The sequence below is a fragment of the Anguilla rostrata genome, chromosome 1, assembly GCF_018555375.3.
Source record: "Anguilla rostrata isolate EN2019 chromosome 1, ASM1855537v3, whole genome shotgun sequence".
Taxonomy (NCBI): domain Eukaryota; kingdom Metazoa; phylum Chordata; class Actinopteri; order Anguilliformes; family Anguillidae; genus Anguilla; species Anguilla rostrata.
The window spans coordinates 57,591,300-57,617,984 of NC_057933.1; the positions used below are offsets into that span (position 1 = coordinate 57,591,300).

The window sequence follows — 26,685 nt, forward strand, 5'->3', positions numbered from 1 at the left end:
AATTAGCATGCTACCTCAGAGGCAGCCATTGCATATGTATTCCAGGTTTTGTGATTGGACAAATCATTCATGTGTTACAGCTGTTTTAGGAAAAATGACCATGCCCACAACAATTGATTTGAATACAGTGGACATTGTTTTGAAAGTTCAACATTGTTTTGATAATTATTTAATTTCAGACTCCACAGATCCTTTCAAGCCTAATTTGGTAATGCTCAGCTTAATGGCCTTGCACTAGTTTGCGAAAGTAGTGTTTTTAAAAATGCTATATTCAGTCTTACAGTTCAAGTTTGTTTTTTGTCAGGAGGGACAACGACTGACATTGGGTTCAAGTCAAACAGTGCAGGAGTTATGATTGTTTAATTGCTTACCATCAGATAACAGAAGAAAATTGTGTTATATCGCCACCTATTGGTGAAATTGCACCTAATGTTCAGAGCCGTCACGCCCAAAGGGTTCTTTTAGCTTTTTACAGTAGAATGGTTCAGAATTTCAAAAATCAATTGAATAGCCATTATCAGGATACTCCCAAGTTTGAGCCAAATTTGGTGAAGATGGGACAATATTTATGTTACAAAAATTTTTTAAATGGCAGAAAATGTAATATGGCACAAATTAAATTGGGAGTATACCTTTTGTTTGGCATGAGCCAAGGATCTGGCGACAAAAGAATTTTAATTGTAGACCACGTTCAGGAATTATGGGCCAAAATTTAAGTGGTTGCGTTGTAGTGGAGGAGGAGGAGGAGGAGGAGGGGGGACGGGGGCGGGGGCGCGGGCGCATAGAGGCCGAAGAGTTCCCATTTCCTTTATTCTAACTGAGAGAGGTTAAATCGTTTTATATCATGTTTTGTATAATGAATCAACCTCACTAGTACCAATTAGGCTAAAATGTGTCAAAAAGAAGAATTATAAAAGAAAAGCATAGGACTAAGTGTTACAGTTCATTTTTGTCTCTTAAATGTCTTTCTTTCATTCTTGTGTGTGAGGGTTTGTGTCTGAGCTTGTAGTTGTGAATTTTAAGGCTTGATTTCAATTTAAAATTCTGTTCCTACTTTTTTGAGCTACAGACGAATTGAATGAACCTTACCATACCATATTTGTATTTTAAATAATTGTTAGGGGGGACCGCATTTTGTAAGTTTGGAGAGTTGTGCGAACCCATTTTCATCTAAAATAACGCTATAGGGATAATAGCCGACACCAATCTACCATTTCCAGCAGAGGCCGCCATATGACCGATCTTAGTGTTTGTGACATGGGGTGAGAGGTCGAAGTGGAGAGGTCTGTCCCCGGGATTTCACGCTGCTGTGTGTAGTGCTTTTATGACACAGTAGCGGAGGGACCCTCCAGTTGCACTGAAGTGCGGAAAGAACTGTAATAAATCCGCAAAAATACCAACTGGGTAGTAGGATCCGCGTTAACCGAGGGCCGGGAGAGGAGCAGTTAGGTGAGTGGATGGACGACTGTGGTTCCTGGATGTTCTGTTTAAGTTTGGAATGATTGCTGTCGAGCTGAGTTAGCTAGCTAGCTCGACAGCTAGCTATCCCCGGGTTTGTGCTTCAGGCCCCGGACTCATATTCATTTGCCAAGCACTTGTCGCACTGTAATAATGCTGGTGGCGCCCGGAAAGTGGCTGAATTGATATAGAGATGTTGTGTTTGGGTAGGGGTTTCTCGTGCTGGTTTTTGAGAGATTAAAGGGCATCGTGCATGGTAAAGAGGGTGAATAGCCGACATTAGCTTGTTAGCCACAGTGCGACTGGACGAGCGCGTTCCAATGAGTATATTTCAGCTAATTTGCTTTGACAAGTAGGAGACAAGCGATACTGTGTCTCCATAGCTACCGAGCCGTCTACTCTATATGCATCTTATTTGCTAGCTACCTAGCTAGCCACATTACCGTCGTAGAGACACCAATTTTGACATAAAGCTAGCTAGAAATCTACAACAACACACAAAAACGTTTTTAATGTCGAAGTATTGCTGCTGGCTCAGCAGAGGCAAGCTATAAGCGTGTTGGGACTTTTGGCTGTCAGTGTCACTTGATATCACAATAAAACCACTTAAAAGTTTAGATATAGTTCAGCTCAGAATTTAGCTGCCTTCAATGTTACCTAATAAGTTATCTAGCAAGTAAAACAGAATTGTAGCGTGTTATGGCTAGCTACTACGCAGATGTCCATGCTTTGCTTACTAGCCAACTAGACTGGAGTGTTAACCAGACTACCTACATTAGTTATACTAGATGATGCTAGCCAAATAGGCTAGCGGCTTCTCGGGACAACAACGTTAGTCTAATCCTGTTTTTGCGACGGTTTGCTACAAATTACAAAATATGTTGACTAAGTTAGCTAATAGTGCTGGATTTATGGTACTCTTTCATGAACGTCGTTAGTTAACTCGTCGTTGAGCAACGGTGTTCCGTAGTTAGCTCGCTAGCTAATACGTTGCAGTGCAGCGGTGTTGCAGCGATGTTGCATCACGGCCAGTGGCGTGCGTTCATCATCTAGTGGTACTGTCCGTGCGTTTTCTTAACGCTTATAGGCGTGGATCACAGTGGAGATTCTTACTTTTCATGTTCTTGACCTTTCACACCATAGCGCAAACCGAGGTATTGATTTATCCATTGGTATGTGTGTAGTCTTTGCTTCTGCCGTGATCTCGCAGTGTTCAGGCGGTCAGGATACACGCATGGATGGTGTTCCGACTTTGTTAGCGAGGGTGGTTAGTTGTCCGGACGGAAGCCACGTCATAAGCAATTCGATACATAACTTAGTTCAAATCATTTGGAAGTTCTTAGATCAACCATGGCCATGCCATTGTTCGAATTTATTTCTGGGTAGCGTATCTTACGTTTCCTGCTCTTTCACCGCAGGTTTCCTGTGTTGTCAGCCTGATAGTTTTTTGTGTATGTCATGATGATATTCATTCACGTCATGACATACACAAAAAAACTATCAGGCTGACAAGATAAGAAACCTGCAGTGACAGAACAGGAAACGTAAGATACGCTACCCAGAAATAAATTCGACGCAAAGACCAAAAAGTTGTATGACCTGCAGCCCTTAGTGGCTTACAGTATTTGGTGGGTGCAGTTTAAAGGTGTATTTTGTCTTTACATTACATTTTATCCGAAGTGACATATTATTAGTGCGTACTGATTATCATTGGAACAACTATGGAACACAGGTCCAACAAGTGAAAATTCTCATAAAGTGTCTGTTATCCATAGCCATGAACGACAAGTGTAGTTCACACAGTAAGCATGTGTCTGTCCATTATCCTAGGCGAAACGATAAAAAGGGGATTTCATTCATTCAAAATATAGCCTAGTCATGTTAGTTAACCATTAGCCTCATGTTTTTAAAACAAGAGAAGTAATTTATTCTTTTTCAGGATCTTGGAGAAGGTAGCTAAGTTCCTCCTAAGAGCAAATACAACAGGTGACCCAGCTGCCATTTTGGGCTGTTAATTAGTTTTTTTTTTGTTTTTTTTTGCAAATCTTATAACACTGATTTGTGCTTAGTGATGCTTGTTGGCCTGATCCATCACTGCAGCAGCCCCTGTTTGTTCAGGAGACCATAGACTGGCATGTGCACCTTCTGAAATTCCCTCACTCTGCCTCTGGGCTATGGAGCTGCTGCATCAGAGCACTGTGCAGCTGATGGAGGCAGATTGCAGTGCGGCTGCTCAAGCAGAGCAGTAGCTGGTGAGAAATGAAGTAGGCGTTGCACTTCCAATTGAAATATTCACTGCCCTGGAGCCACTGTGGAGTATCGTACATCGTCTCATGGCATGTCCAGCTGCAGTTGGTGCTGGCGTAAGTTCAGTACGAACTGCAAACTGTAAATGTAGTGTATTAAGCATTCTGAACTGTATTCCCTTCCCCATTTAATAATTAAGTAAATCATGACACAGATATGACTGCCCCCACATTTAATATTCCTGTAAATCCCAGTTTTGCACCCAGAAATTAAAAAAAGTGTTTTATTTGGTTGTCACAACATTGAATTTGTTGGGATAGAATAAAAGTGAGCCCTTGGTCATGTAGTTTGAGTGGAAGCACCTTTATTACATAGTGCACACAGCATAGTCCAGCACTGATGGGTTAGATGAACTACATCTCCGAGCCAGTGGTGTTCTATTCTGGCTAAAAGAGAGACTACCTCAGTGACCCTGTATGTCTAATCTGCAACTGAAGATCCAGCTCTTTCTGTGGTCAGCATGATGGCAAAGAGAAAACCAGGGCAGAAGCTGCTGATGGGTTCTGCTCCTGCTGTCCAAGCCAGCCATTGGCTCAGTCACACTGTCTCACTGGACAATGAATGCTTCCTGGCTCTGCAAACAAAACGAGTGTCCTTTTCTTTGTTTTAGGTGCTCATGGTTTGGCATCCCATAATTGACAAAGGAGAGCAAACTAACCCTGAGGCTGAAATGTTGCAGTGCTGAGTTTCGCAATATCTGGTCTGCTGGGTGTAGAGTGTGTGGGTGGGTTGGGTGGGGGGAGGGGAGGGGGGGGGGGCAGCGGTTGGATCACAGCTAAGTGTAGGAATGTCAGGGAGACTTATGGTGTTGGGTGGAGGTTGGGGTGGGGCCTGTAAGGGGTTGGTTGATGGGGGGTGGTCTCGGGGTATCTGGGAAAAGTAACCTATTATCCCATCTTAAGCAAGCCTCCTGGATGTGTGTGAGTTTTAGCACGTGCCTGCTTGGTGTCTCAGCTTGCAGAGGCTCACTAGAGTTGTGAGGTGTTGAGTGATCAATGCAATGCCTGTCTGGCACTGAGCAGGGTGCAGTATGTTCCTCAGGCTGCTGAGAGCCTAAGCTTCCTCAGCCGGGTGGCAGGGGAGGGAGAGTCCCGTTTCCAACCAGCCACTGCTGGAGCCAAGCCCTGTTTGCACCGCCCTGACCAGATCAATCCTGGATTAGCTCACTGACACAGACATTGAGCACTTGCCAAATCGCGGCCTCTTAGTAACCCCTCAAAGCACACACAGAGAAATGCGATACCAAAACCTCTTTTGCAGGTGCTTTTGTGACACTTATGGGCCGTGGAGACGTATCCTAGCAAGTCCACGCCCACCTGGGACAGAGGGAACGTCCATGTAGGGAGGGAGTGTAAAAAGAGAGTCCATCGTACTTTCCGATGTGACAGAGACCATGTTATAAACCAATATTTCAATTGGAATGGGAATCATCACTTGGTTTTTGATGTGGACCCAGGAGCGGTGAACGAATTGCAAAGTCCTGCACCCACAGACTCCAGTAGACCCGCTGCAGCTGCTGTCTTTGTCCTCCGGCTGTTCTGTGAAGGTGGTAGGCCTACGTGTTTTATAGTCAGTGGCGCGCTGCTGCCTCTGTTTCTCTGAGGTGATTTGGACTCGGAGAGGAATGTTCTGCTCCTCTCCTGAGCAGCTCTGCGCATTCGCAGATGCAGCCAGCTGACAAAAGGCCTCTGTCTGAACCGCGCACTGCCAATAAAGCCTGTAAAAGCCTGCGCTCTCGGGGATATTAATAGGCCTTAGGAACTAAGTCCAAATTCCCTAAAAAGACGAGGCAGATGATGTCCCATTGGCCGTTGAGAAAGTTGGGAATGCTGGGATGGAGCTGCAGTCTCTCGAGGTATGCATTTGGAAAAAAGAGAGCTTGATTCTGTGGGATAGCTTTGTTGAAAACCTCTTTAGTCATACCCTGTCTGGAAAAGGGCCCAGCCTCCTCTATAAAGCATAATTGATCGAGTTACGTAAACAGCCCGGCTGCTCTGCTGGGCGTGTTTGGTGCTGTGTTGCCCTTGAGGTCTGTTGTCCTGAAGTCTTTGCACTATCGCATTGTAGTGTTGAGGCATAAGTGGCATGTTCATGTTACAGTTGATTATTATCTCACGTTATGTCTCCCGTTTGTGTCCTTTTTGTCACATAGTGTTTTTCTAGCTTGAGTTTGTTTTTACCGTGTTGCAGTTCTGTTTGCTGGCCTGCACTGTGCTGCTGTGTTTTCCTTGTTATTTTACAGTCTTATGCTTTGCTTTGTGCTGTGATGTGTTCTGTTGCCCGTTAGCTACATTTTATTGCCCATCTTTGGGTCATGTTTCAATGTGCTATTGTATTCGCACTGCATTGGGGTCTGCTGTTTTGCACTTAGTGTAATTTTGTTGGGTCCCTGAGTAACAGTGCTTTGTATCGTGTTACATTGCATTGGGTTATGTTGCATTGCCATCGGCTGGCTGAGTTGCGATGCATTGTATCGTGTTTAAAGGCCAAACCCCACTCCTCGTGAGACACCCATCTTCAGTGTTGAATTTTGTTTTGCGCATTTACATGCACGTGCGTGCGAGACGAACGCCCTGACCTCCCCCGTCCGCACACAGATCCCTGGATGCCCCCCGGTGCCTCTCCCTCGGCCGCGCGGTGCCCCCGCCTGATGGCAGCCAGCTGACCCCGCCCCCGAGGATGACGGTTCGAGAGAAGCTGCGTCAGAAGATCTCCGCTGGCTTCTACAGGCACGGCCTGCTGTGCGCCTCCTACCCCGTCCCCATCATCGTCTTCACCGCGGTGTGCATCCTGACCTGCTGGTGAGTAGCGCGTGCGATTTGCTGTGTCACCCTTTTCAGCGTGGACGCCTTTCTTCCAGCCCCAAACCCCACGGCCAGAAATCTTGGTTCTGCTCTGAACGTGACACCTGGTTTGCAGTTGAAGTCGTAATGCCGAAGGTCTGTGGGAAGCAGCAGGCGGCGCGTGGGTGGGGCGTGGCTGGATTTGCGGTCGAGAATAGCGGCTGTGCTTCCCGCTCCTGGAGAGCAGGGTCTGGCTGCCGGACCATGACTAAAGCGTAGCACGCCGCTGCGATAAACAGATGGTCAGAAGCCCCTCCCCCACTTCCCTGCTGAACAGAGGGGAGATCAGAGAATTCTGGAGACCCTAGACCATTAATCATTGGGACGAAGCAGGAAAATTGCCCCTGAAGCGGTCGTTTATATTTATTTAAGAAAAGAGGGCTGGGTGGGGGTGGTTGGGACTGTAGGGTCAGCGGTCGGGCTAACCTTGAGATCCTGTACAGCGGCACAGTTGGATGAAGTAGACCTTTGGTCATGAATCAATGCAAGGTTTCACCTGCCAACATCAAACAGGCCGTACGATGGCATAGATGGAAAGTAGGAAAAAGGAATAAAGCGCGCATACATTTCATTGCATTCGTACTACAAGGACGCTGCGCTTGGTCAGTTTGTGAAAGAGCACTAAAAATGCAGCGCAGGCAAATGCCTGTGAGAAAGTGACCCTGAGAAAATGACCTGGGACTGCTGTCATTTTGGACTGCCTGGAGGAAGGTCTCCTATGCGAACAAAACCCGCTTTTGTAAAGTCACACACTGACCTGAACGCAGTCTGTGAAATGGAGGTCATTTGAAACTATTTAGTCATTTAGAAACCCTGATAATTTGTAGACGCAGCTATGAATGCACAATTTTGTAGGCAAAAATAAAACATTAGAAATGCTTAGAAATTTCCATGACATGCTCACTATTGACATTTAATGTTCAAATAACTCACTTTGTTGCTAGTTAAATAATAGACTACTTTGGGTTCCTTCCCCTCCATTAATCAGAAACTATTATCCTTTTTCTGCATCCCCTTGGTTGACAGAAAGACAGGAAAACATTAATGTCTGCATTGCATTTAGTATGTGTGCTATTTTAATTGTTTGTTGCCCCATTGCTTGTTGTCTGGGGCAGAATACGGCTGGTTACTGTAGATGGGTGTTGTAAGCGCTAACACTGTAACTATACGCTTTACCTGCTGCATGGCCCTAGGGAATAATGAGCTGTTAGTCTGGAGGAAGGGACGTGCCACATCTTTCTGCGCCGTGATTTAGGAGTCCCTCCGGGTAGCAAAGTCGGTCCTTCTGCCCATCTAATAAAAGAATGCAGTAAGTCATACAGTAAATCACGCACAGTGGAACATGAAATCAGCCTCCGTTACCTTACCCCTCCTGCTGGGATGAAATGGTACGGTCTTTTGGGTTTAAGCTATTAAAAGAGCTAGATCAACCCCTTGAGAGGGGGTGCCGCATGTGTTAATACAGGATCTCAGGGAGGCCTGCAGTTGCTCGTGTTGTCTGTTCCCTCCCTCTGCCTCTCTTGTCTACCTTTCTTTTTAGGAGGTAAGAGAAGCCACGCCCCTGGAATGTGGTCTGTGGAGTCCCATTAAGCCTCATCACTTCAGTGTATGATGCAACTCCTGTAACTGCCTGCAAACTGTGGAATATTTCCTTTAAATTCAAGTTGTCATCATACAAAATGCTATTTTGAATTGATGAAAATCCTATTTCTGTTAACCATTTTATATATTATTATTATTTATATATGAAATTATATTCATAAAAAGCATAAATGAAAACAGCTACTTATGGTTCATTCTCATTCACTGAGCTGTGAAGTCCTGTGGAATTTTTATCTTGGGTCACGTATGGTGCACTAAATTCATTCAGAAGACTTCATATTTATTTTCTCAACACTGAGAACATGTGGATGCAACTGCAGGCTAATTCTGATTGGTCCTGTTCAGTATGTGCATTTTCATTGGTTGACTTTGCCCAAGTTCAGGGAAATTGCTATATATCTATGCTGCTGTTGTGATCAGGTGATTTCAGGCATTGATGTAGTCTTTGTGTCTGAGATGAGAGGAAGCCCGTGGTAAGCTTGCCCTTTGTGGAATGGGTGGCTGTTTGCTGTGTGCTGACACTGAGGGAGTTCTGATGAAGGAATGGTGATTCTTCATGGGGCTGTTTGTTTAGGTCTCCTGTAAAATGAACTTCTTCCAGTCTGGTTTTGACGAGCAGGGGGAGGTTTCCCACGTTTCGGGGTCTATATTCATGCTCTAGATCCAGAGACTGGTCTATGGTGTCAGCATTGGCACGCCATTCCCCTCCCCTGGGCTGGTGGCTGAGGAGTGGCGAGGGGGGAATGCGGGACTGAAAATATTCAAAAATCATTTGACAATGCAGCACTGTGCTTACGCCATCTTACTTTTCACGCTGTTTGTTGATGGTACGATTGTCACCGTTCATAAATGGCATTGATACATTCATGAGACGTTTTTCTACATGCTTCTTTGAGCCTTCGGTTGATCTGATAGCTGTATAACTGTTGAAATCGCTTTTCTGTTGCTCCGTGCACCGCAAAGAAAAGCTGGGGCAAGTAGTAAAGCAGGGCTGTCCATCATCTGGATGAGCAGGGCCAAATTGCACACCTGCACAGTGCTCTTCTGCAGTGTTTGGTTATGCATGTCTGAACTTTATTCGGATCATAAAACATGATTTAGTACTGAGCAGCCCTTTCCTCGGTTCGTGCCAGAGCAAAGTTTGGTTTTCTAAGCACAGCGGGACACGGTCGGATACGCATGGTGCCTGTTCTGCACCGCGAACCAGGGCTGTTTCATTATTGATCTGCCAGGCAGCACTTCCTCTGTCTAAAAATCCTGTTCCGCACTGCCAGGCCCTGATTTCCCAGCATGCCGTTTGCAGCTGATGTCCCTCATGGGGCCAGCTGGCCCCGTGATGTGAGGAATGGAGGTTAGTTGGGTTGTGGTGGGGATGGGGGTGGGGGAGGGGTGTGGAATCGGGTCCTCATCACCAGTTTGTGCTCGTGGCCCTGCACACAGCTACCGTATCGTATTGGACGTACACGTTTCTGGAAAGGGAGAGAAAATCATTCTTGCTGGAGGTAACGTTTTACTCTTCCTCTTTTTTTCTCCTCTCCTCATTCCTTTTTTGCTTCCTGTCCCCTTCTCTTCCCTTTCCTCCCTTCCCCCCCCTCTGGCAGTTACCCCCTGCTGAAGCTGCCTCTGCCTGGGACGGGGCCAGTGGAGTTCACCACAGGTGTGCGAGACTACGCTGTCCCATCCCATGAGTCCCAGGGAGACCTCGGGGAGCGTCCAGAGTGGGTAAGCACACACCGCACTCTACAGTACACTATGCACTGTCAACACCCCCAGGCACATTTATAGAATACTGCCAAGGCCAATCTCACCAGTCAGATCAGAGAAGGTGATCTGATGCAAATGATCATGATAGTCTCACTAATGGGAGGGAGGGGCAGGTCTAGTGATTGACACAGGTGTATTCTTCCACCTAGCTAGGGTTGTGCTGGTGTTAACAAAAGAGCTATATCTTAATGGAAGGTGCTGACCCCTAATGGGGAGTAAAGTTTGCATGTCTCATGTCCGCTTGGTAGAATAGCGGTTTGCTAAAAGAATGGAGCGCCCAGTCATTTCACAGATTACACTGAAACAAACCACCTTCCTCTAGCCCCTGCGGTTAACCCGCTTCCCCCCCTGTCCTTCCTCCCCAACAGTATCGGGGCCCCCCGGTGGCCTATATCCAGCAGGTCCTGGTCAAGGCAGCCGTCTCCCCCTGGGACAGCAAGCTGGTTCCAGTCGATGCCTTCCGCTCCCCGCTGGGGCGCGTGTTCACCCTGCTGGAGGAGATCCGCGACCACGTGCACTCGGACGGGTAGGGCAGCCGCCGCACCTGGCCACCCGGCGCGCTCGGCACGCCGCGGACACGCCCTCTGCCCCGCGGCGCTCCTGTTACAATCTGCGGAGTCAAACACTGATGATTTGTGGGAAGCTGTCACTTTAGATGTAGTTAATGCTTGAGGACCAGTGCGTTAGAATTACATTAGTGAAGCACTGCTGATGTCAGCACCCTGCATTCACCGTCACTGAGCCTGAGTGCTGACCTGTCGCTCTTCCACCTGTCACCTCCACCCCCCTCTCTTACTTTTCTTTCTCTGTCTCACACCTACTTTCTGGTCTGTCACTTTTCTTCCTCTCCCTCTCTCCCCTTCTCCATGCTCCTCTCCTGTGCTGCAGTACCGGAGTCCGAAGCCTGGAGGCGCTCTGCCTGCAGGTGACGGATCTGTTGCCAGGGTTACGGCGCATGCAGGCCGTTTTGCCGGAGCACGGCTGCTTGCTGGTCTCTCCCGGAAACTACTGGCAGAACCAGCGGGAGCTGTTTGACTCAGACCCCGACCTCCTGAAGACCGTCCACCAGCATGAACCCAAGGGCCTGCACACCTCCGCCACACTGAGAGGTGAGAGAGAGAGAGAGAGAGAGAGGTGAGAGAGTGAGAGAGAGAGAGAGAGGGAGAGAGTGAGAGTGAGAGTAGGCATAAAGGAACTGGTGGTGGAAGTGAAACTGGAGCAGGTTCCTGTGGTAGTAGCCATTCATTATTGTGAACAAAACCCCAAAGCCACACAGCCTAACTGCATATTTATGGAATCCTGTTTGTTTCTCTAGCTGGGATTTGATTGGTGCGGAAGTGACCCTTTTGATTGCTGCAGGCTGGCTGTCCTATTTGTGTGCGCGTGTCTGTTCTAGTTTGTGTTTAACTCCATTGACTTGTTCATTGATGTTTCAGACCTGCTGTTTGGCGTCCCGGGGAAACTCAGTCTCTACAGCAGAAAGAGGGTGGTCACCTACACCATCACCATTGCACTCAGCAGCTACGACGCCAGGTCAGCACCCACCACATTGGCAGTAGTGTGGCCAATCACATGCTGCCATTTTAGTGCCTGCAATCCTCCTTTTGCCTTCCTCTCTCCCTCTGCCTGTGCACCGATTTGGAGGTAACGGCGCCTGTGTGCTGATTGGCCTTGTAAAAAGTTGCTGTGCGATATTAGCCGGCTTCACGGACCCGTTCCCCCTCCGGCAGGTTCCTGGGCAGCCTGCGGTCCCGTCTGAAACAGCTGCACCCCTCGGCCAACTGCAGCCTGCGTGAGGACCACATGGTGCACGTGCACTTCAAAGAGGAGATCGGCATCGCGGAGCTCATCCCCCTGGTCACCACCTACATCATCCTGTTCGCGTACATCTACTTCTCCACGCGTACGATCCCTCCGCTCTCCCCTTCGGGACCCCAGCCGTCCTGCAGTAACGCAGCTCTCCCCACATCTCTCCTTTTCCCCTCCTTCACTCGCTCCCTCGCTCCATCAGAGCTCCTTTGAATGCATCAGCGTCTCTGTCTGCCTTTCTGATTTCTTCTCTCCCTCTCTCCGTCAGTCCTTTTCACCTCACTTTACCTCCCTTCGCACCCCTCTCTCCTCCTCACCCTCCTCTCATGCATATTCCCTAACCCTCAGCTGCCGTGTCCCTCCCTCTTTCTCTCTGTCCCTCCTTTTCACTCTCTTTATCCTTCACTCAGAGCCAGTGTCTGAAAAGGCCTCATTCTCCCTCACGCTCACACCACAGTCAGCCGGCCACACATTCTTACAGCACTGGCTCGCTGTCCTTTTGTTCTTTCTGTCCCCCTCTTCATCTTTCTGCTTTTCCTCTTTTCTGCCCTTTTCTCTCTCTCTCTCTCCCTGTCTGTGCGGCTGCATTTCTCCCTCGGGTAAAATTTGGACCTGGGGCGGCCTGCTTTCCTGGGTGATGGGGGCCCACCTGGCTGTGGTGCCGGGTACCCCCCGCAGCGGGCTCCAGTCGCCCGGGGAGCCGTGTGAAAAGGGCCGGCCATGCCAAGCGGAAGATTAGGCAGCGCGCTCCCGTTCGGATTGTACCCTGTCCAAGGCTGTACGAGTCTGGCCAAGGGATTAGCTAGAGAACGGGATATTCACCAGCAAGAATTTTTACAGATAAGACCACAGAGTTGCCAGAACAAAGTTTCACACCCAAATTCTTGTGTGTGTGTGTGTGTGTGCGCGCACGTACGTGTGTGCACGAACGTACTGTAACACACTGTCTGTCTTCTCTACCGCAGGGAAGATTGACATGGTGAAATCCAAATGGGGTCTGGCCCTTGCTGCCGTGGTAACGGTGCTCAGCTCTCTCCTCATGTCCGTGGGGCTGTGCACCCTCTTTGGCCTGACGCCCACGCTGAATGGGGGGTAAGAGCCGCACTCCCACCCGTACAGGCTGGCACACTGTGGTGGTGTTGGTGGGGGTGGAGGGTGGGTGGGGTCAGAGAGGACGCAGTCTAAGACTGTGAAAGCACCCTGGGAAAATGCTCCCATATCCAGCACTAGCTGTACAGATTACATTCACAAACCAAAGTCCGAGGTTCTAACCCCTCAGGCACCCCCCAGTCTGTCGTGCGATATTACGCCCCTCCCTTCTGCACTCGAATCACAGCTGTCTGGGATTATTAGCCCACATTTCATGCTTCATTAATTTCAAACTGGTTTTTCTGCTTCGGTATTGACCTGCCGCTGTACGGGTTAATGGGCTGTGTGAGTGGCGGGTTAATGTCTAACCGGGGTTAATGGGGCACTGTGCGAGGGGGCGTGGCTTACTGTGGCGGAGCAGAGGATGCAGGGACGGGAGGCTCCTGGGCAGCCGCAGGCCTGTAGACTGTGCACACACACAGACGGTGCTGTCGCAGGCCTGTAGACTGTGCACACACAGAGCGGTGCTGTCGGCCTGTACGGCACAGCGGTGCTGTCTCAGCCAGACTGTGCACACACCAGAGACGGTGCTGTCTCAGGCCTGTAGACTGTGCACACACAGAACGGGCTGTTCAGCGTGACTGTGCAAACAAGAGTGCTGTCGCAGGCCTGTAGACTGTGCACACACAGAACGGTGCGTCCAGCCTGAGCGTGCACACACAGAGCTGTTGTCGCAGGCCTGTAGACTGTGCACACACACGACGTGCTGTCCAGCTGTAGCTGTGCACCACGGTGCTGTCGCAGGCCTGTAGACTGTGCACACACACAGAGGCGGTGCTGTCGCAGGCCTCTAGACTGTGCACACACAGAGACGGTGCTGTCTCAGGCCTGTAGACTGTGCACACACAAGAGGCGTCGCAGCGGACTGACCCACGACGGTGCTGTCTCAGGCCTGTAGACTGTGCACACACAGAGACGGTGCTGTCGCAGGCCTGTAGACTGTGCACACACACAGACGGTGCTGTCTCAGGCCTGTAGACTGTGCACACACACAGACGGTGCTGTCGCAGGCCTGTAGACTGTGCACACACACAGACGGTGCTGTTGCAGGCTCACCTCACACACAGGTTCAGAGCCAGGGTCCAGCAGGCTGGCTGACTGCAGATGACCAGCAGACACTGACACACATGCACACACAGGGCTTCTCTCTTCAGATAAATGTGTGTTATCTGTTCTCTACGTGTCTGCTGCAATAATGTACTGACATGGGCTCTGTTATGCAAAATAACATTGTAATGTGTTCAAAGTGTAGATTTTGATTATCTCTGACTGTGACCTAATTGTTCTATTGTTCTCTCGCTCTCTCTTTCTCACTCTCTCAGGGAGATCTTCCCCTATCTGGTGGTTGTTATTGGGCTGGAGAATGTGTTAGTCCTCACCAAGTCGGTGGTGTCGACTCCTGTGGACCTGGAGGTCAAACTGCGCATTGCCCAAGGTGAGCAGGTGTTGGTGCTATGTAGACGGGCCTTCAGATACAGGGATTGTTATAATCACCAGCGCCATGTCCCATGATGCACTGCTCTCTCTGCAGGCCTGAGCAACGAGAGTTGGTCCATCATGAAGAACATGGCCACCGAGCTGGGCATCATCCTCATTGGCTACTTCACTCTCGTGCCTGCCATCCAGGTATTGAACGCACACACACACCCACACACACACTCACACTCACACACACACACAAACATGTACAATAATATTTAATGTGACTTTCTGTCTGTCTGTCTGTCCTCAGGAGTTCTGTCTGTTTGCTGTGGTGGGCCTGGTCTCTGACTTCTTCCTCCAGATGTTCTTCTTCACCACGGTGCTGTCCATTGACATCCGTCGCATGGAGGTTAGTCATTACAACCAGTATAATTATCCCATCAGAACCAGCTGTACGCAGCAGTGACCGACTGCCTCTCTCCCTACCACCCCCCCCCACCCCCAACCCCTCAGCTGGCAGATCTGAACAGGAGGCTGCCGGCCGAGGCAGGGATGCCCCCCACCAAACCGGGTCCCCTCCGCCCCCGCGAGGCCCCGCCCCCTCCCCGGCCCTCCCCCCACACCATCACGCTGCAGACCCCCGCCTTCCGCAACCTGCGCCTTCCCAAGAGGCTGCGGGTGGTGTACTTCCTGGCGCGCACACGTCTGGCGCAGCGCATCATCATGGTAAGCCGCGCACGCAACTCCGTAAAATGGACGCGTCTCTGACCCCCCCCCCCCCCCTCCCCCAGGCTGCCCATCCCCAGCCCAATTCTTCATTCTCTCAGCCCCCAGTGGTTTCTGTTCATTACTGTAGATGCCAGCCGTCTGCCCTACTTCCACTGTTTTGCGCCGCCTGTGCTCGTCCCAGGAGGAGTCTCTGACATCTCTGGCAAAACGCAGGAGCTTGTTTAGTTCAGTGAGGGCAGCAGATATGCTTCTCATCGAGTGGTTTATGATGAACACTGTCTGTAGTTAGCCGTCTACTGGCCTTTTTAGGATTCTAACAAGGGAATGTTTTAGCAGCATCATGTCAGAATGGATTAGCTACTTCATACTTTCTCAGCGATTTGCCTTTTTGGTAAAGAGTTCTGATACACCTCCATCTCCCCTGTTTTGCTAAACTTTGCTAAATTAGGTGTACCTCTGTGAATTGAAATGGAATTCATTGAATCCTGTCAGGAGTAGGAGGCTGGTGAGGGAAGTCCATGTCTGATGTTCTGACTGTGGGAAGGGGGCTACTCGTGTCTCAGGTGTGCTTGTCCTGCGGTAGGTTGGCACGGTGATTTGGATCGGAATCCTGGTCTACACTGATCCGGCGGGGCTGCGCACGTACCTGGCAGCCCAGGTATCCGAGCAGAGCCCCCTGGGAGAGGCGGGGCTTCCCCATATGGGCGTGGCCCCCGTGTTCCCCGGAGGGGACCCCACCAGCACGCTCAGCGTCCTGCCCGCCCCCGAACCCACCCCTCTCCCTGAAAACCAGTCCCAGGGCCACGGGCCCCCCGGACCCGCCCGTGCTGTCCCTCCCTACGCGCAGATCAGCTGGGGCCCGGAGGACGAGGAGGTCTGGAGGCGCCTGTCCTTCCGCCACTGGCCTTCTCTCTTCAGCTATTACAACATCACTCTGGCCAAGAGGTGGGTGGGCAGCGGCATCTGCTGGGTTTATGTGCTTCTGTCCATTAGCACTCAGCTAAGACCTCAGTGATTCTGTTCTGTGTGTTTCTGTTGCTCTGTGTGGCTTCGGTCTTGGTGTGTGTCATTCTGTCCTGCACATGTTAGTATTCTGCATTAATCTGTGCTTTGTGCATTGGTGCTCTGTGTTAGCCTGCGTTACATGTGCTGGTGTTCTGTCTTGACCTGTGATTGATGTATTGGTGTATTGTGAGCACTTTGTGACTCTGCGAAACTAAGTTTTTTTCTCTGTATTTTAGCTGTGTGTGCAAACTGGAGCTCTGTGTTGGTTTATTAGTGTGGTGTGTCCGCCCAGTGGGTCCGTGGCACGTATCCAGGGAGAGGCCTTGTAAGAGGACTTTTAGTTGGCCCCAAAGTGGTTCTGGAAAACCATTCGGCATCTCACGAGGGGATAGTGAGACACCATCCATGCTGTTCTCAGCAAGGATAGTGAAACTCTAACATCAACTGGGGATATTGTCAGAAAGTGGAAGAAACACTTTGAGGAACTCCTAAATCAGGCAGACAGATCCTCCGTTCAGGAGACTGAGCTGGAACAGTCGGGGATCAGAGCCTATCTCTGCGGCAGAAGTAACTGGGGTGGTTCAAGGGCTTGTCAGTGACAGAGCACCAGGGGTGGATGAGATTCATCCAGAAATGTTGAAGGCTGTGGATGTTGTTGGCATGTCGTGGTTGACACGAATCCTCAATGCTGCATGGAAGTTGGGAACAGTGCCTTTGGATTGGCAGACCAGGGTGGTGGTCCCTGTCTTTAAGAAAATGTACCGGTGGGTGTGTTCCAGTTGTCAGGGAATCACACTCCTCAGCCTTCCTGAGAAAGTCTATGCCAGGGTGCTGGAAAGGAGGCTACGACTGATAGTCAAACTGCAGACTTAGGAGGAACAATTCAAGTTTTGCCAAGCCACCGAACAGCCAGCCAGCTTTTTATCCTCTTGCAGATATTTGAGAGGGCGTGGGAATTTGCCTATCAAGTCTACATTGTGTTTTGTGGATTTGGAGGAGGTATATGACAGTGTTCCTCGGGGCATCTTTTGGGAGGTGCTGCGGGTGTATTGGGTGCCGGAGTCGCTATTGCAAGCCTGTACAGATGGAGCCTCACGGTAACGTTGTGTGTGGCAAGAGTCGTGTTTACAAGTTGAACTTGTTCAAAGTTGGGTCTCAGACTTTGCCAAGGGTGCGCCTCTTATCCTCTCCTTTTCTTGGTATTCATGGACGATTTCAAGGCACAGCCGAGGTATGGAGTGAGTCCGGTTAGGGAGAGAGGAGTGGCATCTCTGCTGTATGCGGATGATGTCGTCCTCATCGTGCTGTGACCTTTCATGAGCACTGGAATGGTTTGCAGCTGAGTCTGATGCAGGCGGGATGAGGATCAGCACCTCCTAGACTGAGGCCATGGTCCTCTCCCGGAAAAAGATGATTTTACCCCTTCAAGTGAGGAGAGACCAGCTGCCCCAGGTGGGGGAATTGAAGTATCTTAGGGTCTTATTCACAAGTGAGGGAAAAAGAGATTGAGAGATCAACCGGCGTCTAGGTGCAGTGGTCGCAGTGATTCATTTTATTGGACGGTGGTGGTGAAGAAAGAGCTGAGCCGAAATGGCAGAGCTGTCTATTTGCCAGTCGCTTTTCGTCCCTATTTTCACCTGTGGTCAGGAGCTATGGGTAGTGACCGAAAGGGTGAGATCGCTCATACAAACGACCAAAGTGGGTTTTCTTCCTGGGGCGGTGGGGCTTACTCTCCTTGATAAAGTGAGAAGCTCAGCCCTCTGGGAGGACCGCAAAGTAGATCCGCTGCTCCTCCGCATTGAAAGGAGTTAGTTGAGGGGACTTGAGCATTTGATAAGAATGCCTCCTGGGCGCCTCCTTATGGAGGTATTCTGGGCATGGCCACCTGGGAAGAGGCCCAGGGGCAGACCTAGGACACGCTGGAGAATATCTACCGGCTGTCCTGGGATTGCCTTGGGATCCCCTGGAGAAGTTTGAGGAGGTCTCTGGGGAGAGGGACGCCTGGGTTGCTCTGCTTGCCCTGTTGCCACCGCGACCCTGATCTGCATGAAGCAATTAGAAGATGGATGTATGGGCGGATATGTGTATTGAGCTGTGTCTATTAGAGTATTGTGTTTTTATGTGTATTCGGGTTGTGTGTGTCTGTGTATTTGAATATTGTGTTTACATATGCATTGAGCTGTGTGTATTAGATTATTGTGTTTACATTTGCATTGAGATGTGTATTAGAGTATTGGGGTTATATGTGTATTAGAGCTGCTTGGTGTATGTGTATTAGAGTATTGTGTTTACATTTGCATTGAGCTGTGTGTATTAGAGTAGTCTGCGTATGCGTGTATTAGAGCTGTTTGTTATATGTGTATGAGTATTGTGTTTACAATTGCATTGAGCTGTGTGTGTATTAGAGCAGTGTTTCTCAACCTTGGTCCTGGGGACCCACTGCCCTGCATGTTTTAGATGTTTCCCTGCTCCAACACACCTGATTCAAATGAATGGGTCATCATCAAGGTCTGCAGAAGCCTGATAATGACCCATTCATTTGAATCAGGTGTGTTGGAACAGGAAGACTTCTAAAACATGCAGGGCAGTGGGTTCCCAGGACCAGGGTTGGGAAACACTGTATTAGAGTATTGTGGTTATATGTGTATTAGAGCTGTGTGTGTATTTGAGTATTGTGTTTTATGTGTATTAGAGCTGTTTGTTATATGTGTATTAGAGTATTGTGTTTTATGTGTATTAGAGCTGTTTGTTATATGTGTATTAGAGTATTGTATTTTATGTGTATTAGAGCTGTTTGTTATATGTGTATTAGAGTATTGTGTTTTATGTGTATTAGAGCTGTTTGTTATACGTGTATTAGAGTATTGTGTTTTATGTGTATTAGAGCTGTTTGTTATACGTGTATTAGAGTATTGTGTTTTATGTGTATTAGAGCTGTTTGTTATATGTGTATTAGAGTATTGTGTCTATGTTTATTGGGCTGTGTGTCTCTGGCTGTGCTGCAGGTACATCAGCATCCTACCTGTTATCCCTGTGACGCTCCATCTGAGCCCCCAGGAGGCCCTGGAGACGCGTCACCCCCAGGACACCCGCCACTCTCCTCCCCCCGAACTGAAGCTGCCTCGTGGCCCACATGGGACCATCCTACAGACAGACCTGACTCTCTACAAGTCAGTATCTGCACTATAGAATAACACTGCAGTGTTACGCCATTACACCATCTCACACTCACTGACATGTACATACATGCCCGCTCTCTCAGATACATGCACACAGACATACAAAAATCTTTACTGTCACATTGACCCAGAAAGAGCTCATTCTGTTTTAGTGGTGTGGATGAGGCGACCATTTATGAATTGTCTGGGTGATATTTCTATATTCACTACACAGAACAAAGTCCCTTTTGCGTAAAGCATTGTGTTTCTGGCTTTTCTTATCGCTGCTCAAACTTCCTGCGTGTCTACAGATAACCGCCCCCCCCCCTTTGAGCTGCGCTGGCTCTGCCCCGGGCCGTGGCGGTGCGATGACTCAACAGGCTGGAAACAGGTTATTGCGGCTGGGGGGGTTTTGAGAAGGAGGCGTTGCGCTCTTTCGGCCGTCAATCTCAGTGCGTTAGTAGACTGCTTTTACAGCCGCCGAGGCGTCTGGAGGCCAAGCGTATCCCACGCTTCCTATACCGCACCGGCCCATTATGTGCTCAGTGGAATCTGACCTCACGGTCCGATGTGGAAACGCTGTCCCGCTAGTGAATACGCCGAGGTTTATCAGAGAGCGAGAGCGTAAGCGCTCTTTCTTATCTCGTCTGTCTTCTCTGCGCGCTCTCCCTCTCCCTCTTTATCTGTGAGGGCGGGATATGTTTTCACTATTGACAAATATTGACAACCGTGGCCAGTGCCCGCCCACTGCTGCGGCTGATTGGCTAATGGCCTGCTCGTAAGATACCAGTTCAGTCGGTGATGTCACTCCAGGAGTGGGAGATGTTTTCAGCATGTGTAATCATCAGGGTGAAATTCAAAAGCACAATGAAAGCCACATGTTTTTTCACCCTGCTTCCCACATGTAGACCAATGGTATAGCTTTTACAATACAAAGCTTGTTTTATATAGCTGTTTTCAATATGTTGTGTATAATGAGTGTACTTGTGGGGCTTGGAAGATCAAAGGACTCTTCAGAATGTAATTTCAATGTTTATTTTCTGTTCTAAGATGAAGGTCATTTAAAGTGCGTTCTTGGATATTATTTCTGAAGGACAGATGTGGGAGGGTCAGATTTTCAAGGCCGCTGAAGTACACTATTATTACTTATTCAGCTACGGGTTTCCAGGAAAGGGCCAACGCCAACATTGCTCTTGTTAAAGTTATCTTTGACCCTTAACCAGCCGTCGCTCACCATGGGAAAATTGATGTTTGTTGTGCTCTAATGCTCTTGGCTAACAGAACTGCCTTCTCTTTCAAACATGCTTTGAAACATTATTCTTGTAACATTAGAAGTCTGCATCTTAAGAAGCTATTAATGAGTGCACTGCCACTGACTACTGCCACGGTCATGTCTGGTTCATATTAAGATGAAAATTAATAATAGTATAATTGGATTATTTATTATTTATTTCCCAACATGAGTAATCAGTGCTAAGAGACATTATCAGAGCATTTGAGCATTTGTAGAAATAGAGCAGTTATTTATTTTGCCATCATTCCAGTGTGTCCAGCTGGGTACATTGACCCAAAATGGTTTCAGCTATAAAACCGCCATCATCCATGGTGCATCGTCAGTATAATCTAAAATCCATGCAGTAATCATTTCAAATATCAGTACCAGAATTAGACAAACACCCAGCAGGATGTTTGTCTGTCGGTTAAGTGAGTTTGTGTGAGTTTGGGTACTCCTGTAGGGTTGTATGTGTCATTGTGTGGCTGTGTTTGTATGTGAAAGAAGTTTGTCTGTTTTTTATCAGTCTGTAACTTGCTGACATTTCTTCTGCTCTTTCATACTCCCTGAGGCCTGAATTTGAGCCAACACCTCCCAGGTCTGAGGGTGTATCATTGCTGTTTGCTGATTTGCCACAAGAGGGCAACCTTATCCCACCTGCAACAAACAAAATACAGTACTCTGCATTCAACCTGTAATGCTGAGCAGATACTGGACAGGACTTTTTTAACAATACCAACCATGCTAACTAACTGCGATTCACATAGATTGTGTATTGTTTGTTGGGCAGGGAGCTCCTACCGTAATGGGATCCAGGAAATTTGAGCAAGGTTTCATCTGTGGTTGGATGAGAATGAATGGGGCTGAACAGGGTGATGTTTCTTTTGGGGACAGGGCTATGTTCCTCGTGCCCCAGGCAGCTGAGTCTAAGGCTGTGTCCCGTTGTCCCTTTTAGGGTGGCGGCCCTGGGTCTCGCTGCGGGGGTGCTTCTTGTCCTCCTGCTCTTCTGCCTGTACCGGGTGCTGTGTCCCCGCAACTACGGGCAGAACGGGGTACCCCACGGCCGCCGTCGTCGCGGTGACCTGCCCTGCGATGACTACGGGTACTCGCCTCCTGTCAGTGAAATCTCGCCTCTGCTGCTTCGTGGGCACAGCATGGTATGATACTTCCAGACGCTCGCACACACACGCACACACACACACGCACACATTTTTTACATTTTAACATTTTTAATAGCACTGCCTGTTGAACAGTATTACGAATGAAGTTTATTGATGTTCGGTTATATATCTCACTGTTCAACAGTAGCCGTACAGCACATTTCTTTTAATGTAAATGCAAGTCTGTAGTTCACCATTTCCCTCTTGTGTTCAGGATATTGAGTGTCTGGCCAGTGATGGAATGCTGCTGGCCAGCTGTTGCTTGGCGGGACAGATCCGTGTGTGGGACGCACAGACAGGGGACTGTCTGACGCTCATCCCAAACCATGGGTAACAGCCTTTTATATGAACTATAACCCTAACTCTAACCCTAATTGTTACTGTACATTCGCAACAGCCCAGCCTGGTGACCAGGGCTTAAGCCTGGAACTCAGTTGGTATCTGTTATGTCTGGCTGTAGCCACACTAGTTTAACATATTAACAAAGCATTACAGATTGTATTAAATTGTGTTAAATTGGGTAGTATAAGTCCAACTTTGTTTTTTAGTTATTGTGGCTGTGCATTGTCAGCTTGTGTGAGTCCCATAGTGTGTCTTTCAGTGTGTCTCATAGTGTCTGTCTTTCAATGAGTCTCATACTGTCTGTCTCTCAGTGTGTCTCATAGTGTCTTTCAGTGAGTCTCATACTGTCTGTCTTTCAGTGTGTCTCATAGTATCTGTCTTTCAGTGAGTCTCATACTGTCTGTCTCTCGGTGTGTCTCATAGTATCTGTCTTTCAGTGTGTCTCATAGTATCTGTCTTTCAGTGTGTCTCATAGTGTCTCTCAGTGAGTCTCATACTGGCTGTCTCTCAGTGTCTCTCAGTCTGTCTTATAGTGTTTCTCTGTCAGTCTGCGCAGGTGTAGCAGCAGTGGATGCTGGGAACAGCAGAACTGCTGGGATGCTGTGGGTATGGCCGAGCCTGAGAGTCTGGGTGGGGTGGATGAGCTGGAGATGGTCGGAGGCTTGGTGGGGGCGGACGGAGCGGGCTACCCCCTGCGGAGGAGAGCCACCCCTTCGCGCCCCACTCTGTTCGTAGACCAGCCTGACCTCACCCCCCTCATCGACACCAACTTCGGCAAGCAGCCCCCGTCCCAGGCGCTGACCGACTCTGGTTTCGATTTTGGGGGTCTGGTGGAGCGCGCCTACCAGGAGCACGAGCCTTCGCCCACCCTGGGGTTCCCTCCCTCGCCCCCGCCCGCTCAGCTGAGACGCCGCAGCCTGGGGGACCCCCCGATTCTGCCGCCGGACCGCCCCTCCCCCAACCCTCCCGACTGGGACAGCTCTGTGTGGGCCATGGAGCTCAGGGGTAACCTCATCGCAGCAGGGAGGAGCAGCGGCAAGCTGGAGGTGAGAGCGTGTGTGCGTGTGTGCATGTGAGCGTGTGCATTGCCGTGTTGCTCTCTGTGCTTGAAGTGATGGACCTAATGTGTCATTTGTGGTGAGTTTCTGTCTGTATTGGTGTACTGTACTTGCGTGTAGCTGTGTATAATTACACAGTGTGTAATTGTAGTGGCTATTTGTGTGTCTGTGCCTGTAGTTATAGTATGCATAGCTTTATTTTGTTTGTTTATAGTGTGTATATAGGTGTAGTGTTTGTGTGTGTAGTTATGCCCTGTACATGTGTGTAGTTGCTATGCGTGTAGTTGTAGTGGATTCCTGTGTGTGTGCACTATGTGTAGTTTTAGTATGTTTGTGTTGCAGTGGGTGTGTATATGTCTGTAGTGTGTGTGTAGTTGTAGTGCTGTCGGTAAGTGCCCTCCTGTCTGTTCCCTGTGGCAGCTGTGGGATGCAGTGGAGGGCAGCCTGCGCTGCAGTAATGAAGATGGTGTATCAGGGATCACAGCGCTGGCCTTCCTTAATAACCGGTAAACAAGCCACAAACACCCGCACGAATACACACACAGAGACACACACAGGAACACGAACACACACAGACACGCACACACAGGCACGCACAGGAACACACACAGGAACAGACACACACAGACACGCACACAGACACGCACACAAATACACACACAGACACGCACAGGAACACACACACAGACACGCACAGGAACACACACACAGACACACACACGAACACACACACAGACACGCACAGGAACACACACACAGACACAAAAACAAGCACATGAACACCAGACACACACCACACACACACACACACACACACACAAACACAGACACATACAGGCATATACACACATGCACCACACAAATACACTTGAAGTACACAGTAACATACACACGTGCATGGCAGGGGATATGATGGTCTATGGAATGCAGGCTTGGTCACCTGATGCTGCTGTTGTGCTGCAGGATCGTAGCGGCCCGGCTGAACGGCTCTCTGGACTTCTTCACCGTGGACATCAATAAGCCACTCGGCCTGCTGCAGTACCGCGGTGAGTCCAAGCATTCACTTCTCTGTGTAAACGCCGTGCTAGAACAGTTTTGCTGTCCAAATGTGTATCCGATTCCTGAATGAGAGGGGATAGCAGGCTGTCTGTTGGACAGTGTCTCTGTCTCAGTGTCCGTCTGTCTGTTCTGTATGTGTCTACCTGTCTTTCCTGCCAACGTATCATTCTGTGTTTTTATCCCATAACAAGGCCTACTCCTTCACTGACTTCCCCTGTGTCACTGCTCTTCCCTCTGTCTGTTTATCTTCTTGTCCGCCTGTCTGTCCTGTAAAGTGCCCGTACGGGGCTCCTGGTTCAGTGGTCTGAGTGTCTCTGCAGGGACCCCAGGGCGGGTGTCCTGTAAAGTGCCCGTATGGGGCTCCAGGTTAAGTGGTCTGAGTGTCTCTGCAGGGACCCCAGGGCGGGTGTCCTGTAAAGTGCCCGTACGGGGCTCCAGGTTAAGTGGTCTGTGTGTCTCTGCAGGGACCCCAGGGCGGGTGTCCTGTAAAGTGCCCGTATGGGGCTCCTGGTTCAGTGCTCTGTGTGTCTCTGCAGGGACTCCAGGGCGGGTGTTCTGTAAAGTGCCCATATGGGGCTGCTGGTTCAGTGCTCTGTGTGTCTCTGCAGGGACCCCAGGGCGGGTGTCCTGTAAAGTGCCCGTATGGGGCTCCTGGTTCAGTGCTCTGTGTGTGTCTGCAGGGACCCCCGGGCGGGGCAGCATGCCCCCCTCTCCCTGCTACAGCAGTGAGGACGTGATCAGCTGCCAGCTGACGCGCTCGGTGCAGTGCGCCCATCAGAAACCCATCACTGTGCTGCGGGCCGCCGCCGGCAGGGTGGTGACGGGCAGCCAGGACCACACTGTCAGGGTGAGGGTGTGAGCGCACATGTACGCATACACAAATCACACATACACACATGACGCATACAGACATACATGCATACATACATCACACATACAAACATACATACATACATACATACACACATACAGACATCACACGTACAGACATGCATACATACATACATACACACATACAGACATCACACGTACAGACATACATGCATACATACATCACACATACAAACATACATACATACATACATACATCACACGTACAGACATACATGCATACATACATCACACATACAAACGTACATACATACATACACACATAGACATCACACGTACAGACATCACACATACAGACATACATGCATACATACATCACACATACAAACATACATACATACACACATACACACATACAGACATCACACGTACAGACATACATGCATACATGCATCACACATACAAACATACATACATACATACATACATACAGACATCACACATACAGACATACATGCATACATACATCACACATACAAACATACATACATACATACACACGTACAGACATCAGACATACAGACATAAATACATACATACACACATCACACATACAGACATACATGCATACATACTTCACGCATACAGACATACACACATCACACATACAGACGTCACACATACACACATAACACATACACACATACACGCATAGAGACATCCATACATGCTGTATGGTATTTAATGGTATATGATTCAACCAGGTCAGTTTTAAAACCGCAGAGGCATTTAATCATAAAAGGTGCTATCACAAGCTAATTTTATGCTTTGTGTACTTGACGATGGTGTTATATTATCATCTAAATTAACAATTTATAACGATTATTTACCTTTAGTTTGTTCATTTTATGAAACAATAGAAGTTATATCAAAAAATATCAGAATTGACATATGGAACCAAAATCATCGTTTTTGATGGTGGTGCCTCCCCTTAAACCGCTTTAGAATGCTGGATTTTGTAGCACATTGATTTTAGAACTGTTAAAAGGCCGAGGTGTCCCTTTACTGAGAAATGACTTGTTGCAAAAAAAAAAAAAAAAAAAAAACTGGAAGAAAAAAAAAACCTGGACTGGAAGAAAAAAAAACTGGACTGGAATAAGAAAAAACTGGACTAGAAGAAAAAAAACTGGACTGGAAGAAAAAAAAAAAACCTGGACTGGAAGAAAAGAAAACTGGACCGGAAGAAAAAAAAAAGCCTGGAGAGAAGTCAAGAATGCCCAAACGAAAATCTAAGGTCGGTGGAGCCCCGGACTCCAAACGTAAGAAAAACTTCAGTAGTTCTGAAGTGGAGGTACTGCTGCAGGAAGTTAACAGCAAACGACATGTCATATTTAGTAGCGTCAGTAGTGGATATAAAATAACACAAAAAAAGATGCATGGGATGCTATTACTCGTTCAGTGAACGCTGTATCCGGAGAAGGGCGCACAACTGATGAAGTTAAAAAAAAATGGTTTGATGTCAAATCTGAGGTAAAAAAATACTGGTGGGAGTGGGCGCAAGGAATTGCGTGTTATGCATTCAAACGACAAAGCACTTCTCATCACATTAATACCGCAAATTAAATCAACCGGCAGTAAACTGCATCGGAGAAACTAGCTGTTTCAACCCATCGCGGCACAAAACACATTTTGGTGTCACTGATGTCTCTGATGGTT

At 48.6% G+C, this 26,685-nt stretch overlaps 1 protein-coding gene across 1 annotated transcript in view; it reads left to right on the forward strand.

Moving 5' to 3' along the window:
* Positions 1 to 1,069: 1,069 nt before the first annotated feature.
* Positions 1,070 to 26,685, forward strand: part of scap (SREBF chaperone) — a 30,768-nt gene continuing 5,152 nt past the window's right edge. Inside the window, exons 1-20 of the mRNA XM_064344578.1 lie at positions 1,070 to 1,449; positions 6,363 to 6,566; positions 9,812 to 9,932; positions 10,343 to 10,500; positions 10,863 to 11,083; positions 11,411 to 11,507; positions 11,705 to 11,877; positions 12,749 to 12,875; positions 14,255 to 14,367; positions 14,464 to 14,558; positions 14,665 to 14,763; positions 14,868 to 15,080; positions 15,667 to 16,028; positions 19,094 to 19,258; positions 21,475 to 21,676; positions 21,894 to 22,009; positions 22,569 to 23,067; positions 23,500 to 23,585; positions 24,043 to 24,125; positions 24,819 to 24,985. Of these exons, the coding sequence (XP_064200648.1) occupies positions 6,445 to 6,566; positions 9,812 to 9,932; positions 10,343 to 10,500; positions 10,863 to 11,083; positions 11,411 to 11,507; positions 11,705 to 11,877; positions 12,749 to 12,875; positions 14,255 to 14,367; positions 14,464 to 14,558; positions 14,665 to 14,763; positions 14,868 to 15,080; positions 15,667 to 16,028; positions 19,094 to 19,258; positions 21,475 to 21,676; positions 21,894 to 22,009; positions 22,569 to 23,067; positions 23,500 to 23,585; positions 24,043 to 24,125; positions 24,819 to 24,985 (3,219 nt within the window). The 5' untranslated portion in view covers positions 1,070 to 1,449; positions 6,363 to 6,444. The remainder of the gene's footprint in view (positions 1,450 to 6,362; positions 6,567 to 9,811; positions 9,933 to 10,342; positions 10,501 to 10,862; positions 11,084 to 11,410; positions 11,508 to 11,704; positions 11,878 to 12,748; positions 12,876 to 14,254; positions 14,368 to 14,463; positions 14,559 to 14,664; positions 14,764 to 14,867; positions 15,081 to 15,666; positions 16,029 to 19,093; positions 19,259 to 21,474; positions 21,677 to 21,893; positions 22,010 to 22,568; positions 23,068 to 23,499; positions 23,586 to 24,042; positions 24,126 to 24,818; positions 24,986 to 26,685) is intronic.